Genomic DNA, 16,560 nt, shown 5'->3' with positions numbered 1-16,560 from the left:
CCACATGACTTTTTAGTCTAAGAGTTAATTAGGACTGTAAGTAATCTAGGATCTTAACTGGAATATAACAACACTCATGTTAAATTATTGATTAGACCACCACTTTTGCTGTATGTATTAAAACTATCTATATGAATTTGTTCTATGATGTTATTAATAGTAGAATAATGTTTGATCAGTAGAACAGTTGAATAATCTTACAGTAGTTTGATCAGTTTAAACATTAGAATAATGGTTGATGAAATTATTGTCACTTTGGCTTACTGTTTGTAATGTAACGTAACGTAACTTGTCTTTGTATTATACATATGTATGTATATATGTGTGTGTGTGTGCATGCATGCTTCAGATGATATATGAATAAGTAAGGTGTCCTCGTTATCTCCAATTGGTGAGAGTGATCATGTGGATTGACTTGGGAGGTTGCAAAATCTGTAGATTTTTCTGTTAAGAATGGGTATATACGGAACTACTGGTTAGCAATTATAACAAGCCTCGGAGTGAGCTTGCAGCCATCCCATGGCAGAACATATTGCAGTGGAAAGATGTTAGCAGTGCATCGGATAAAATCATCAGGTATGAGGAAAGCAATATCAGATTGTGTCCCCATGGTCAGGAAGATAAACAAGGTAGGCGTTAGATGGATGAGCAGTAGTATCAAGCTTGATCTGCAAAAAAAAGGAAATGTTATGGAGAATGTACAAGGAGAAAGGCGATCAGTACACCCTTGAGCAGTACAAGGCTCAAGCTAGGAGGGTTACTAGCATAGTAAGAAAAGTTAAATCAGATTATGAGAAGACCTTAGCCAATGAGATCAAGGGTAATCCCAAAGAGTTCTTCTGCTATGTGGCAAGTAAAAGGAAGAATGACTTTGGAAGGATAACTTTAGTGGGTGCAGATGGTATTGAGGTGACAAATTCAGATGTAATAGTCGAGTTACTGAGTGATCACATTTCAAAAATCTATCACCCAAGTGAGGATACCTCTATACCTGTAGCAATAACTAATGTGAGAATTGAAGTTAAGAAATCAAAGGTATTTAATATATTGCAAAATTTAAATGCAAACACTGCTGTAGGTTTAGATGGAATATCAGCTCAGGTGTTGCATGAATGTACAAAGGAATTGTCAACGCCTCCTACTTGGTTATTTTACTTAAGTTTGAACTCTGCTATAGTCCCTAGGGAGTGGAAGGAAGGTAAAGTAGTTCCTTTGCATAAAGGTGGCTCTAAAACTGTGGTAGTTTATTACAGACCAATCACCATCTCGGGAGTGGTGGTAAAAGTATTGGAAAAGTTGGTTAAAGACAAAATTCAAGAATGGGTGGATCAGGATATGATACTCTATAGGGGTCAAACATGGTTTTGTTATAGGTAGATCCTGCCTTAGCAATCTATTAACTTTTTATAATAGAATGACATCTGAGTTGTACAAAGGAAATGGCTACACAGTGGTACTTCTGGATTTTGCTAAGGCTTTTGACAGGATACCCCATGGAACACTGTTATGCAAATCGGAGCAGATGGGAATAGATACCAAACTGGTGATATGGATGGGAGAATGGCTCAGGGAGAGATATCAGCAGGTGGTGTATGGAGGAGCAGAGTCCAGGATGAGGCAGGTGACCAGTGGTGTGCCTCAGGGCTCTGTGCTTGGGCCGTTGTTGTTTAATTTGTACATAAATGATATGGGAAATCTGAAAGCACATCCCAACTCAACATCACCAGAGTTAAAGATCGGTACTATCAACATAAGAAGCCTGAATGGCAAAGAAATGGAGCTAGCTGAAGAATTAGATAGTACCAGATCGACATAATAGGGATGACTGAAACAAAAAAGACAAAAACTGGTAAGATCTTTCTGAGCAATAAATACAAAATGTTATATTCAGGAAATGACAATCAAGGAAAAGAAGGAGTAGCCATATTATTCAACACAAAATACGAGCTAATCTTCTCGAATGGCACGCAGTCTCAAGTAGAGTGATGTGGACAAATATCAGAATTGGGAATTGGACAATGAGACTTATTTGTGCCTATGGGCCCACAGAAGGTTCTACTAAGGTAGAAGTGGAGGAATTTTTTGATGCTTTAGAAAAAGCACCTGACACAATGAAAAAGGAAAAGTTGGTCCTTGTTGGGGATCTAAATAGTAGAGTAGGAAATGATTGTCAGACATACAAAAATATTTTGGGAAAATTTGGAGAAAAGAGCAAAGCTAATAATAATGACAAATACCTGTTGGTTTTTCTGCTCAGGAAATGGACTGGTTATTACTAACACCATGTTCCAACATAAAAATGTGCACAAGTTCACATGGAGAGAAGAGGCAAGGAATAAGAAAAGTCTCAATGACTATGTTATTGTTGATAGTGATGTTTTCTCCTGGTGCAGGACACCAGAGTGTACAGAGGATTTGAAATTGGAAGCGATCACTATTTAGTCTTGAGCAGGATGAAATTAACTCTGCCATGGGATCCTTAGGGGTCTCATGCCAGTCCCAAGCCTGAATAAAGGAGGAGGGTCGCTCAGATGAGTGTCGATGTTCTGACTTTTAAAAAAATAAAACATGATTGTTATCTGGTGCCTATACAATCAACAGCTACAACATCCCAGCTCGGGCGTCGCCTGGATAAACAAGGCCCGTGATACCAATCGAGCAATCGGGGTTGGATCGAAAAGTGGGATAAGGAAAGGAAACTGAAACTAACAGAACTGTTATCAGTAGGAATGTGGAATGTGCAGACACTCTGGATGCCAGGAAAATTAGAACTACTTCGTGAGGAAATAAAGAGATATCGGTGGGATATACTAGAATTGGCAGAGATGAGATGGACATCATCTAGAGAGATCAATGGATGCGAAGTAATATTTTCAGGACATGACACCATGCACGAAGCAGGAGTTGGCTTCCTACTTAGCAAAAGAACTCGAGAGGCACTGTTAGACTACAAACCAGTTAATGAACGAATCATAGTAGCAAGATTTCAGGCAAAGCCATTCAACATATCAATAGTCCAGATACATGCACCCACATCTGACAGCACAGATGAGGATATTGACTTATTCTACAAAGATCTGACAGAGACAATAGAAACAATACCAAAGCAAGATGTGCTAATTATTGAAGGAGATTGGAATGCCAAAGTTGGAATAGATAATGATGGTTGGGAAAGAGTCATGGGAAACTATGGTTTCGGAGAAAGAAATGAACGAGGTGAAAAATTGTTAGAATTTGCTGTGGACCACGAGATGATGATCTGTAACACAAGATTCCAATAAAAGGAGTGTAGAAAATGGACGTGGTGATCAAATGATGGAAAAACCAAAAACATGATTGATATGATTATGATTAAAAGAAGATGGATAACATCAGTACAGCAATGTCGAACTTTTCAAGGAGCAGATATAGACTTGGACCATAGTTTAGTGATTGCAAACATCAAGATGAAATTAAAAAAGAAATATAAACCCCAACATCAGAATAGAAGAGATACAGCACGAATAAGTGAAGCAAAAATAGGAAGAAGGTACAGAACAGTGTGTTAGAAGAGAAACTTAAAAGTGTGGAGAAAGAAAAAAACTCTAATTTGAGAGTGAAAAGAGTAATGAAAGCGATAGAAGATGCAGTTGAAGAAACAGTACCAGAAGAAGAGAAGATCAAGAAGAAATGGATTATACAAGAAACACTGAAGTTAGTACAGGAGAAAAGAATGTTGAAGATAAGAAGGGATACATCAGAGCAAATAGAAGAGCAATATAGAAAAAAGTGTAATGAGGTGAAAAAAGCAGTCAGAATGGATAAGATGAAATGGTTAGAAGCCCAATGCAGCAATATAGAACAGTACTATGGAGAGCATAAAACATGGGAGGTATACAAAATGATCAGAACCATTAATAGAAAGTGGCAACCAAAACAGACCACAATTAAAGATGAAAAAGGAATAAAGAAAAAATTGTACGGCAGTGGACAAGATACTGTTGTTGAGTTATATGAAGAAAAACTAGATTTAGATAGCGTTGAGGAACTGGCTGAAGAATTGAAGCAGATTATCACCATCAGGTGATGAGCATGATATAGACATTTTAAGAGGAGATGTAGAAAAAGCATTAGGACGTCTAATACACAATAACATCACTAATAATGATAACATCACTGGAGAAATTATTAAATATGGTGGTGAAAGTATGGTTACAGAAATGCACCAACTATGTAATATGGTATGGAAAGAAGGGAAAATATCAGAGGAGTGGGTGAAATCAATATTAGTGACATTATACAAGGAAATAAGCTAGAATGTAAAAATTTTAGAACAATTGCCTTGATAAGTCACCTTGGTAAAGTGATGATGATCATATTGACAGAAAGATTGAGAACACAATTGGAAGCATACCTTGCAGATGAGCAAGCAGGATTTAGGAAGGATAGAACTAACAATTCAACAGATTTTGACAATGAGGTTAATAGCAGGGAAAGCTAGGAGAAAAAACAAAAACTATACTTACTTTGTTGATTTTCAGAAAGCATTTTTCTTTCTTTTAGGGTTACATGGTGATCAGCACTCATATTTGTAGATTTAGGGACTCAAAAACACACAAATGATGGCCTCACCATTTCAAGAATGTGGAGGACCCATCTACAACCTGTAACATCCTAAACTAGCATTAGAAAAATTCCCACTACAAGAAGACAACCTGGTGACTTGGTGAAGTGTTTAGAACATTCAATAGCAACTGAAAGAAATCATTTTGTAACTATCCAGAATATTAATACATGAGGACCCTAATAGTTTATTGTAGTTGCATTTATCTATTTATAATATATATATATATAATTTTTTTTTTTTTTATATATATATATATATATATATATATATATTTTTTTTTTTTTTTTTTTTTGTTTTGTTTTTCTTTTCATTCACTAGAGGTCAGGCTAGAAAAAAGATTTATTAACTACATAGATTTAGTTTACTGGTATATTAAGCATGAGCATGTAGCTTGGTTCTGTATACAGTTGTATTCTTCCGATGATGACCTTGATATAGAGGTCGAAACGTCAAGTTTTATTTTATTTGTAATTAATAAAATAATCTGTTCAACACGTGTGTTTTTGAGTCCCTAAATCTACGAATATGAGTTCAGAAAGCATTTGATAGTATTGACCAAAAAGTGACATTAGCAGTTCTGGAATCCTATGGAATTGATAAAAAAAACTAATAGCTATATTAAAAGATGTTTATCAGAATGCAATTCCAGCAGTTAGAATAGGTGATGATTTGGGGAAATGGTTTAAAACAAGCAGAGGTACTAGACAGGGAGACCCAATATCACCAAGCATTTTCATCGCACATTTAAAAAGAGCAATGGATAAAATGAAAGACGATGCCAAAGGAATATCTGTACACGGAATGAGAATTAACAATCTGAAATTTGCAGATGACATTGTTATTATTGAAGAAGACGAAAGAGAACCACAAAAAACACTGAAACTGTTAAATGAGTAAAGGAAGAGATTTGGACTTGTTATGAACTTTGAAAAAACAAAGACAATGGCATTTGGTGAGAAGAACATGAAACAAAAGATACAAGTGGATGAAACTGATATAAAAAATGTAGAACAATTCACATATTTGGGAAGTAAACTGACATATGACTTGGACTGTAAAAAAGAAATAAAGATCAGGATTGCAAAGGGAAGAACAAATCTGAAAGCCATGGATAACATCTGGAAAAGTAAAGTGATCAGTCTGCAAACAAAACTAAGAGTATTGGAAACATGCATCTTCAGCAGTGTACTGTACGGATCCGAAATGTAGGTAATAAATAAGGAATCAAGAAAAAGAATTTTGGCATTTGAAAGAACTTGTTACAGGAAGATTCTAAGAATAGGATGGGTACAGAAAATCACCAATGAAGAGCACTATCAGAAGATACAACCAAAACAGAATAATCCAGAAGATTATAAAACGGAAGCTGCAATTATTTGGACACATCTGTAGAATGAGTGTGGACCAGAAGATAAAGACATTTATCTTTGGTATTTTGGATGGTTTAAACAGAAGAGGTTGACCATACAGAGAATGGATAGATGATATAAAAGACTGGTGTTGAATGGGTGTACAAAAACTGCGACACTGTGTGCTGGACAAAGAAGGGTGGAAGAAGATAGTGAAACAGGCATCAGACATCAACGGGCAGTGAGCCCATGGTTCGTGATGATGATGATGATGAGGAGGAGGAGGATGAAATTGCATTTCCTATTTAAAAGAATAACATGTAAGAAAGTTTTAAAGCGAATAAAAGTTGAGCAGCTCTCAGATGGGAACTGTAGACTAAAATACACATTATTATTATTATTATTATTATTATTCAGGCCTCCATGGAGTCGAAAGACATCGTGGGAGGTCCTTCCTAAGAACATAAAGTCTGTCAAGACTCATCGAGGGGAGATCCCCCCCCCCTAAGAAACGCAAAGAAATCACTCCTCACCCTCTTGCTCACAGTTTCCTTTTGTAACTTCCAGAGATGGCCTCTTGTCATCATTCCTTCCCGCTGTTCAACCAAGCGAAAGAACTCCCCAGTGTCAACCCTGTAACCACCTCTCAACAGTTTAAAAGTCTCAATCATATCACCTCTCCTTCTTGTATCCACCAAACTCTGCAGTCCACATTCCCTCAGCCAATCCTCGTAACTATCCTTGTACAGTCCTGAAACCATCTTTGTCATCCGTCTTTGTATCCTTTCCACAGTTAATTTATCCCCTTTAAATCCTGGAGACCAAATCTGAGAACAATAGTTCAAGTGTGGTCTGATCAGAGACTTATACAACGGAATGATAACCCTCTTATCTCTGCAGGTCAGTGTCCTCATAATTGCAGCAATCCTCTGTGTTACCTTCACCATTTTTGCAACATGTCCCCTAAACTCCAGGTTTCTATCAACCATCAACCCCAGATCTCTTGTCTCCTCTACTTCCTCCAGTATAACTCCTCCCATAGAGTATGCAGCATTCCATCGATTTTTCCCAAACCGCAAGACCTTACATTTTGCTGCATTAAACGGACATCCCCATTCATTTTTCCATCTATCTAGCTTATTCAAATCCTCTTGGAGGGCTACCACATCTGCACTATTACTAATAATCCTTCCTAGCTTCGCATCATCCGCAAACAACTGAATATCCCCTTGCAATCCACTGGTAATGTCATTGATATAAAGGTTAAACAATATAGGTCCTAGTACTGAGCCCTGTGGGACCCCACTTGTAACCCTCTGCCTCCTTGAAACTGCTCCACCATACACAACTCTGATACCTATCAGACAGCCAATCCTGAATCCAGTTGACCAATCTGACATCCAGACCCATGTGCTGCAACTTAAATATCAGCTTATCATGTGGCACCCTGTCAAATGCCTTTGCTAAGTCTAAGAAAATTGCAGTATATGCCTTTCCCTCATCAAATGTTCTTGTAACTTCATTATAAAAGGCTAACATATTGCTAAAACAAGAGCGCCCTTTCACAAATCCATGTTGACTCTCACAATAAGATTATTGAAGATAAAATGAAAGAGTTTGAAAACAGGAACCACACCTTGGAGACTCAGTGGCAAGCCTTGAAGAAAACCCTGATTGGTTCAGCCAGAGAGGTATGTGGTGAGGTTGTCTGCAGGGACAGAAAAATCAGAACTCCATGGTGGACACAGGAAATTAAATAGACAGTGAAGGAAAAGAAGAAAGCATATCAAAAGTTCCTGGCAAATAAGTCAGCTTTTGCTCTTAGAGAATACAGAGACAAATGTAAGAAAGCGAAATGCTGTGTAAAACTAGCTAAACAAAAGTCATGGAGGACTTTGGCAGGAATATGGAAAATAAAAATCAAGAGGGTGGCAAAATATTCTGGAGGTTGTTTTAAAAGCTTAGGAATGGAGGAAAGAGTGCTATAAAAGGAGTTAGAGATGATAAAGGTGACATGAAAACGGGAGATATTCTTGAAGTATGGAGTAATTACTTTGAAAAACTGCTCAATGAAACAAGCTGTGATGACATCACAGTGGTAAAAAAACACTGACCAGGCATGCAGTCAGGAATACATATCTATACTTGAAGTATAAAAAGCCATCAAAGGCTTGAAATGTGGAAAGGCAGCAGGAGTAGACGATATTAGACCAGAAATGCTGAAGTATGGCGGTATAAAAGTCTTACAGTGGCTGCACTGCATAGTTCAGAAAGCCTGAACAGAGGGATGAATTCCCGATGATTGGAGTAGAGCTCTAATAGTACCCATATTTAAAAAAGGGAAATAAAACTGAATGTGAGAATTACAGAGGTATTTCCCTACTGAATGTTCCTGGCAAGATCTATGCACGTATACTCGAGAAACGGTTGAGAATGATTGTGGAAGAAAAGCTTGGTGAAGAACAAGCTGGATTCAGGCCAAATAGAGGCTGTCAGGATCAGATCTTCACTTTACGACAAATAGTTGAGAAAACATGGGAATATGATAAAGATCTGTATTTAATTTTTGTCGATCTGAAAAAGGCATATGACAAGGTGTCAAGAGAGAAGCTGTTCAATATGCTACAGTTATATGGTGTCAATGGGTATTATATCAAGCATTACTTAATCTTTATTTGAGTTGCAAGTCAGCAGTGGGAATTGAAGGAAGTACAGGAAGATGGTTTAATGTTAAATCTGGTGTGAAACAAGGATGTACATTATCCCCTCTATTATTCATTATCTATATGGATCACATTATGAAGGAAAGTGGTATTAAACATGATATCAGAATTGGAGATGTTAATGTCAGCTCTTTCTTTATTCGGACAATGTTATACTTCTAAATAAATCCACTACAAGTTTGCAAGATTCCCTGACTAAATTGAATAACTGTTGTAATAGATATGGTATGATGGTCAGCATTAAAAAGACTAATGACAATGAAAATAGGTAGAATTGTTGAAAATGTCAACTGTGTTGTGAACGGGGAACCTGTGGAACAAGTAAAACATTTCGGCTACTTAAGCACGATTTTTAGTGAAGATGGTAAATTAAATATGGAAATAGACAACAGAATCAACAAAGCTGGTATGGCATTGAATAAATTCATATGGAATAAAAGAAAATTTAGTCAGAACACTATATTAGCTGTATACAAGACAGTGTTCAAACCAGTTTTAACTTATGGATCTGAAAGCTGGGTTAGAAGTAAAACACTTGACCAAAGACTAGAGACTGCAGATATGAGAGTCCTGAGAAAGATTAGAGGCATGAACAGATGAAGAACAATGGCAGTATCATATTAAAAACGAGGATATTAGGAATGAACTTGACATTGTCAGCATCCAGGAATGCGTTAGCAGAGCTAATCTCAGGTGGTATGGTCACTTAAACAGAATGGGTGAGGAAGGATTAGTAAAATAAGTGTTCTCTGCCGGGTTGGTAGTAAAACAACCCAGAGGAAGACCAAGATATAGGTGGATTGATACAGTACAAAGTGCCTTAGACGATAGAAATATAAGATCTGATAATGTTGGAGTCTTGACAAGTAACAGACTGGTTTAGAGGAAAATTGTAGATAGGAAGTTAGTAATGATGTAAATTTTTCATGTAGTACTATCATATCCTGTACACCCCTTGAGGGTACATGTCATGAATTTGATAATGATGATAATGGCATAGGAAATGGCTTGAGCGGAGTTATTCAGTTGTTTGCTGATGATGCAAAGTTGGGTAGCGCAATTAAAAATCAAGCTGATGTTGAGAGTTTGCAGAATGATTTAAATAAGCTGGCAAAATGGGCAAAAGGTAATGGATGTCAGTTCAACATGGAAAAGTGTAAGGTTTGGGATTAAAATTTTGGGATTAAAAGATTACCGGCTATGTACTACATTGATGGAATGGTATGCCAAGAGATTGATGAGGCTAGAGGTGTTGGTTTAGGGAGATAAAGTTCAGGGGACACATTGTTAAGGTGTCCAAGATTACACATAGGATTGCGTGGTTATTGAGGAGCATACTAACATCCAGAGATAAAGTGGTTATTATTCACCTTTATAAAGCGTTGATACTTCTACATTTGGATTACTGTTCCCAAGTCTGGTTGCCTGGATATCTTGGAGATGAGGAAGTTGTAGAGAAGGTTCACAGGAGCGTGACTAGATTGGTGAGTCATGTAAAAAAATGCTCCCTACATTAATAGATTAGAAGCTTGTGGATTGCAGAGGTTGGTTGATAGGCAGAGAAGAGCGTATATGATAGAGACATTTAAATTACTAAAAGGTTTTTATAAGATTGATGTAGGGGAAATGTTTCAGCTGTTTGATAGTGATGGAAGAAGAAAAGGTCATCCCTGGAAATTAAAGAAGTGTGGTTAACAAGGGTGTGAGAACAAGGTTTTTCGCCTGGAGTGTGGTGAATGAGTGGAATTTATTGCCAGACTCAGTTGTGAGTTCTTCATCTGTAAATGCATTTAAGAAGAGATATGATAGATATTGCTTTGCTAGTTTGGGTCTCCTGCGATGAGTCTTCTGACTCCATGGAGATACCCGTAATAATAATGACCTTAATATGAAGGTCAAAACGTCAGGAAATTAATTATTCCTAACACAATTGTAGTGTCCATAATTTTACTGAAATGAATTCTGATCACCATGTAACACTAAAGGAAAGGATATATGTAATGCTGTAATTTTTTTGTTTGTTATCTTTACAGATACTTGGAAGTTTTCTATAACATCATCCTTGGAGAAATATTCATATTTTGCTATATTAATCCAAAAGAGGGTGAGACTAGATGCAGATTGTGTACATTCTACATCACAATATTCTTAGAGAATGTTATTTTAGTAGTGGTATGGTTTATGTATTCTGATTTATGTGTCTGGTATAAGCCATGGGGACCACTTTTGTGTGCCGTAACCTTCTTAATTGGAATATTTATGTTGGTGAGTTCTTTCAATATTAAATGTTATTTGTATTTGCAGTATTAAAATTACCACTTACTGATGAGTAACTTTTTAAGAAAAAATAAATAAATTTAGTTCTGAACAACATTATAATTAATTGGAAGTGCTGGCGAAAATCTTTTACTCTTTAGTGTAAGTGTTGTCATGATTTGTATTTCTGGATGATCTTGCCTGTTTGAGTTAATTTTACTGTTCTGTTTAGCAAAACCGTACCAGATACAGAAATGTCCAGTTCATCAAAAATTAAATGTGTAGAGCTTACAGGATAATTTAAATAGACTGTCAGATTTAGCAAAAGATAATGGGTAACAGTTTGATGTGGAGAAATGTAAAGTTGTGCATTTTGGGATAAATAGATTTCAAGCTGTGTCTCACATTGATGGAACTTTACTCAAGGAAATAGATGAAGCTGGAGATTTGGGGGTAGTGGTAGACAGAGAGTAAAGTTTAGAGGACATATTGCTAAGGTTACTAAAGTAGCTTATAAGATTACTTGGTTATTTAAGAACACATTAACAAATTATTTTTATTATTATTATTATTTAGGCCTCCAAGGAGTCAAAAGACTCATCATGGGAGGTCCTTCCTAGGAAACACAGTCTATCATACCACTCCTTAAACTTATTGACTGTTCTCACTCTAACCACTCTATCAGGCAATGCATTCCATGGTTCAATCATCCTCCATGCAAAGAAACCACTCCTCACCATCTTGCTCACAGTTTCCTTTCGTAACTTCCAGGGATGGCCCCTTGTCATCACTCCTTCCTGCTGTACAACCAAGCAAAAGAACTCCCCAGTGTCAACCTTGTAACCACCTCTCAACAGTTTAAAAGTCTCGATCATATCACCTCTCCTTCTTCTATCCACCAACCTCTGCAGTCCACATTCTCTCAGCTGATCCTCATAACTAACATTGTACAGTCCTGAAACCATCTTTGTTATCTGCCTTTGTACCCTATCCACAGTTAATTTATCCCCTTCAATAGAGATAAGGAAGTTTTTATTCCTCTTTATAAGGCCCTGATACATCCATATCTGGATTATTCCACTCATGTCTGATCTGAGATTTTTGGGGATGACATTTCTTCAATCTTTTTCAATAGCCAACATTCCATAGTCCTGATATTGTCTTAGTCACTTGTCTCTGGACCTTCTCCAATTTTTCCACATCACATTGAAAACCAGGTGACTCAATTTGAGCACCATAGTTCAAGTGTGGTCTGACCAGTGCTTTATACCGTAGCACAACCACAACTTCCTTATCCCTGCATGTTAGAGCCCTACTTATGATAGCAGCACCACGACAACGAGCAGTCTTTACACAACACTTGCAATATACCCACTAAACTTCAGTCTACTGCAGTGGTGGGCAGTAAAAAAAAATTTTTTTTTAAATTTTGTATAGGCAGCACCCCTACTTAAAATTTTACCAGCTGCCACTGTTCTACTGTCAACCATTATTCCCAAATCTCAAATCTTATCCACTTCCTGCAATATAGCACCATCAATGAGCTACAGCCTTATATTTCTGTACTTCAAAATGCAACACCTTACATTTATTAATATTAAACTGCAACCCCACTTCTTTGTTCAAGTCAAAATTCGATTCAGATCTTTCTGAAGGGAATTAATATCTGCAATGGTACTTATAATTCTTCCCAACTTTCCATCATCAGCAAACAACTGAAGATCCCTCGTCAGGCCGCATGATATATCTTTTATAAACCCGTTAAACAGCAGGGGCCCAAGAACAGAAGCCTGGGGTATGTCGTTGGTTAACCTCCATTTTTGACACTCCGCTACATCACACACAACTTGCTGGTATTGTTCAGAGAGCCAGTCTCTGATCTATCTAACGCGTATACTATCTATTCCCATTGTCTACAGCTTGTACCAACTGGGAAAAATCCAAGACAGTACTCGATTTTTGTGTCATCGGATCTTTCTATGCCACTGATGTGCACTTCTTTATGGATGCCATTTTCAGAAGCAGTAAGAACAAACAAGTAGCAAACATAATATAAACAAAAATTCCAACAACAAACACCACTGAAGGACACTTGTATCTAGACTGAAAAAAAAAGTACAGCGCAATTTATGATAAATAGCCATGCTATGCACTATTTAAATATATTTTTTTAGCACAGCTCAAATCTACCGCTACATTCAGTCGCTATAATAATAATAATTACATTGTGTTGCCATAAATACTGTTACAACCTCCACAGAATTGTGTGTCTGGTTCCTTAATTGGCACTGTGCACAGCCAACAAGCTTGTGAGGGCTGTGAAGGGACACCTCTACTGTAATCTTGTGAGAATGCAGAAAGTGATGTTGCAAGAGATGAATGTTTTGCAGAGAAGAATGTCACATGTATTAGCTGATGAATTTGGGGTGAGAGGCTTGTTCTTCTGGATGCTTCCTAACACCACATTAAAGAGTCATTTAACTGCCAAAATGACCTAATATATGCTCCAAATGGTTGCACAGCATGTGTCATAGCACCCAGGATTCAGGGAGGTCATCACCCTGAGTCAGTGAAGGTTTAGTGGTGGTGGGGGGATGTATCAGGGGGAGATATCCAAGTTGCATTTCTGTGAGAAAGGGATCAAACCCTCTACCAAATTGTAACAAGACACTGTACTTAAACGTCTGTGGTACAGTCCCTGAACAACACCTTCTTTCGTTAGGCAGTGGACCTTCCAACAGGACTTAGCCCTGCACACAAGATGAGGACCACACAACAGTGGTTGGAGGTGAATGTGCCCGACTACACATCACTCACTATCTGATTGGCCATCTGGAAATCCCAATCTGAATCTGTTTGACTTCAAATTGTGGTCAGAGCTTGAGAGTAGCCTGCAAGAAACAATACCCCAGCATCGCTAGGCCGAAGGTGGATTTGATGCAAGCAGTGGCAGCATTTCTGTTGGATGTTGTGCATGCTGCCATTAATATGTACCTCGGAGACTTTGGGTGTGCGTGAAGGCATAAGGGGGACTTTTCAAACATTGAGTGCTGCTATGTGCATGTTATACATGTACGTGTGGTTTGTATGTGCTAAAAACTATATATGATTTACTGATAGATGAAAGGTTTACATGCTGTTAAAGTTGAATCAGTATTTATGACTTGACTAGGTATATTGTTATTATAATATACAACTCCACGGAATCAAGAAACTCATCGCAGGAGTGCACCATAAATGAATCACAGAATGAAAAGCAAGTGTGACTATGTAAGTGATAGAAAGTACGGCTGAAGAAACAAAAGCAAGTGACACTGTGGAGTATAGGAATGAACAAATGAATATCAGATCAACAGATAGTGTAATTGCCTGGATGAAAAATTTGAAAAATGAATTGCTCAGAATGAGAAGTAAGATGAAAAATATGCATATGTGAGATGAGAAGCTTTGTGGATAAGAACCAAGGAGTGCAAAAGGAAAGGATGAAGGAAGCAGAAAAAAAGAGGTGATGAATGACTTGAGAATAGTGAAGTATGAAGATTCCATTATTAAAAGTGTGGTAGATGAGAAATTCCATAAGGTGTGTTTTCTGTTGGGGGGGGTAGGTAGAATTAGCAGGATAATTGATGTGGCGGATATGAGATGCAGATGAGCAAGTGCATCATTGGTTGCTGTTGTAACAAATGACTTGGTTGGATATTAGGAGACTGAGAATTGATATCAGGAGGTTGTTGAGGAGAGTGAAAGATAACAATGTGGTTGGAGAGGTTGTCTGTGTCCTGCCAAGGTATGATAGTGACAAGTTAAGATGGAGAACAGGAATCATGAATAGCTTGTTGGCAAGCTGTGGGAGTGGAGTTTGTAAATGTGTGGGATGCATTTGAGGGAATGATTGATTTGTATATAAGTGATGAGTTGCATTTAACTGGGTTTGGTGGGAGTCAGCTGAAAAGACTGTTTCTTTAAGGTGCCATGAGTGATGTGTGCAAGAGAGCAGAGGAAGTAAGAGATGAAACAAAATATCAGGAGAGAGAGGAATTGGTGAGACCAGGGGCGGCTCGTCTATAGGGGCCAAGCTCCACCTATATTTGTATAACTAGCCCAATAGTTGTAGTTTTAAAAATTATGTTTCTTGTAATTATTATTTTTTGATCTATTTCCAACACGTTTTATTGTTTAATAAAAAAATTACTGTAGTATTTTGTGGCAATATTGTATAATGCGACTTAGTACGGTCTCTGGGCCAGCCACGGCTGGCCCTATTTTATACTATTTTATACACAAGGCACGTGCACTAGCGATCATGTTTGTTTACCGGGTGCAACGCTTATCTTCGGGCCAGTTTAGTCTGGCCCAGTCACTGTGTTGGCACGTATGTACATAGCACACAATTCTTGGATTGTGAAGCATGTGCACTAGCAAGCGTGTTTGTTTACTGGGCACAACGCTTATTTTGGGTCCCGTTTGGTCTGGCCCAATCACTGCGTTTGTACGTAAATAATGCGCAATTCTTTCATTGTCTTATTATTTATTCTCATTGTTGATCTGTTTTATTGTTTTTAGTGTGTTTAATTATTATTGTCATTTTTTGTTATAATTTATTTTAAAGTTTAAATTTTTATTACGTCCATAAACAATACATTTTAACTATGGACAAAATCGATAGTTTATTGGAAAAACGCGTTTCTCATTATTTAAGTCTAGAAGAAAAAATGGAAATCAAAAGATTTGGCACATACCAACCCAGAGATGTGCATATTACTAAACAAGATGGTAAAAAACAAAAACATTTTATGTAACCTGGTTTGACAAGAAATCATGGCTTAGTGTGAGTGATGAAAAAAAATCTTTGTTCTGTTTTTATTGTGTTTGGTTTTTGGTGTTGAGAGCTTGTGGACACTCAGTAACTGTAAAGACCTAAAACATCTTTCCAAGTGAATACAAAAACACAAATCCAGTAAAATTCATATAAACAATACGGTGCAATTTCAAATGTTTGGTAAAATGAACATCTTATCTTCCATTGTCCTAACAATTTTAAAAAATTAATTGCTCAACTCAATGCATCAGTTGAAAGTTTATTTTTCACTTGGTTAGAGTATAATAAATTTAGTTTAATCCTTTATCCAAGTGTGAGCAAACAAAGTTTGCACCTGAAAGTAACTTCAGGACTGGGGTAAGGTGGTACAACACCAGGGCACTCCTTGCAAAGGTGGAGCAAGATACCAACACTCCTATCTCAGTATCTCCCATAATGCAAAACACATCTCCTTGCAGATATGTCTAATGTTATGCATTAAGGGAAGAGCCAAAACCCAGACTAGTTTTGACCTTTATTGAGGTCTCTTCAGTGGGAGCCAGGCCCAAGTGGAGATACTAGGCAGCCTGGTATCTCCACTTGGGTCTGGCCCTCTCCACTGGGGTAAGGTGGTGTTGTACCACCTTACCCCAGTCGTGAAGATACTTTCAGGCGCAAACTTTGTTTGCTCACACTTTGATAAAGGATTAAACTAAATATATTATACTCTAACCAAGTGAAAAATAAACTTTCAACATCTTTCTCTAAATCCAGAGTAATTTATTTAAAAAGGGTGGCACACCATTTGGCAACTCCTGTAGGTAGAGA

The 16,560-nt window shown here is 37.4% G+C and overlaps 1 protein-coding gene across 3 annotated transcripts in view; it reads left to right on the top strand.

The window, feature by feature from the left end:
* Positions 1 to 16,560, top strand: part of LOC150093528 (XK-related protein 6-like) — a 131,843-nt gene that overhangs the window by 80,187 nt on the left and 35,096 nt on the right. For 2 of the 3 annotated variants that reach the window (XM_090413769.1, XM_090413771.1), the window contains exon 4: positions 10,712 to 10,943. The exons of the other annotated variant lie outside the window; for it this stretch is intronic. In XM_090413769.1, the coding sequence (XP_090269895.1) occupies positions 10,712 to 10,943 (232 nt within the window). The remainder of the gene's footprint in view (positions 1 to 10,711; positions 10,944 to 16,560) is intronic. 3 annotated transcript variants of the gene reach the window in all.

This window comes from Typopeltis vanoorti, chromosome 24 (assembly GCF_054136105.1).
Source record: "Typopeltis vanoorti isolate ZY-2024b chromosome 24, IOZ_Tvanoo_1.0, whole genome shotgun sequence".
Classification (NCBI taxonomy): domain Eukaryota; kingdom Metazoa; phylum Arthropoda; class Arachnida; order Uropygi; family Thelyphonidae; genus Typopeltis; species Typopeltis vanoorti.
The sequence above is the reverse complement of the archived record's forward strand: the minus strand, read 5'-3'. Positions and strand labels throughout refer to the sequence as shown.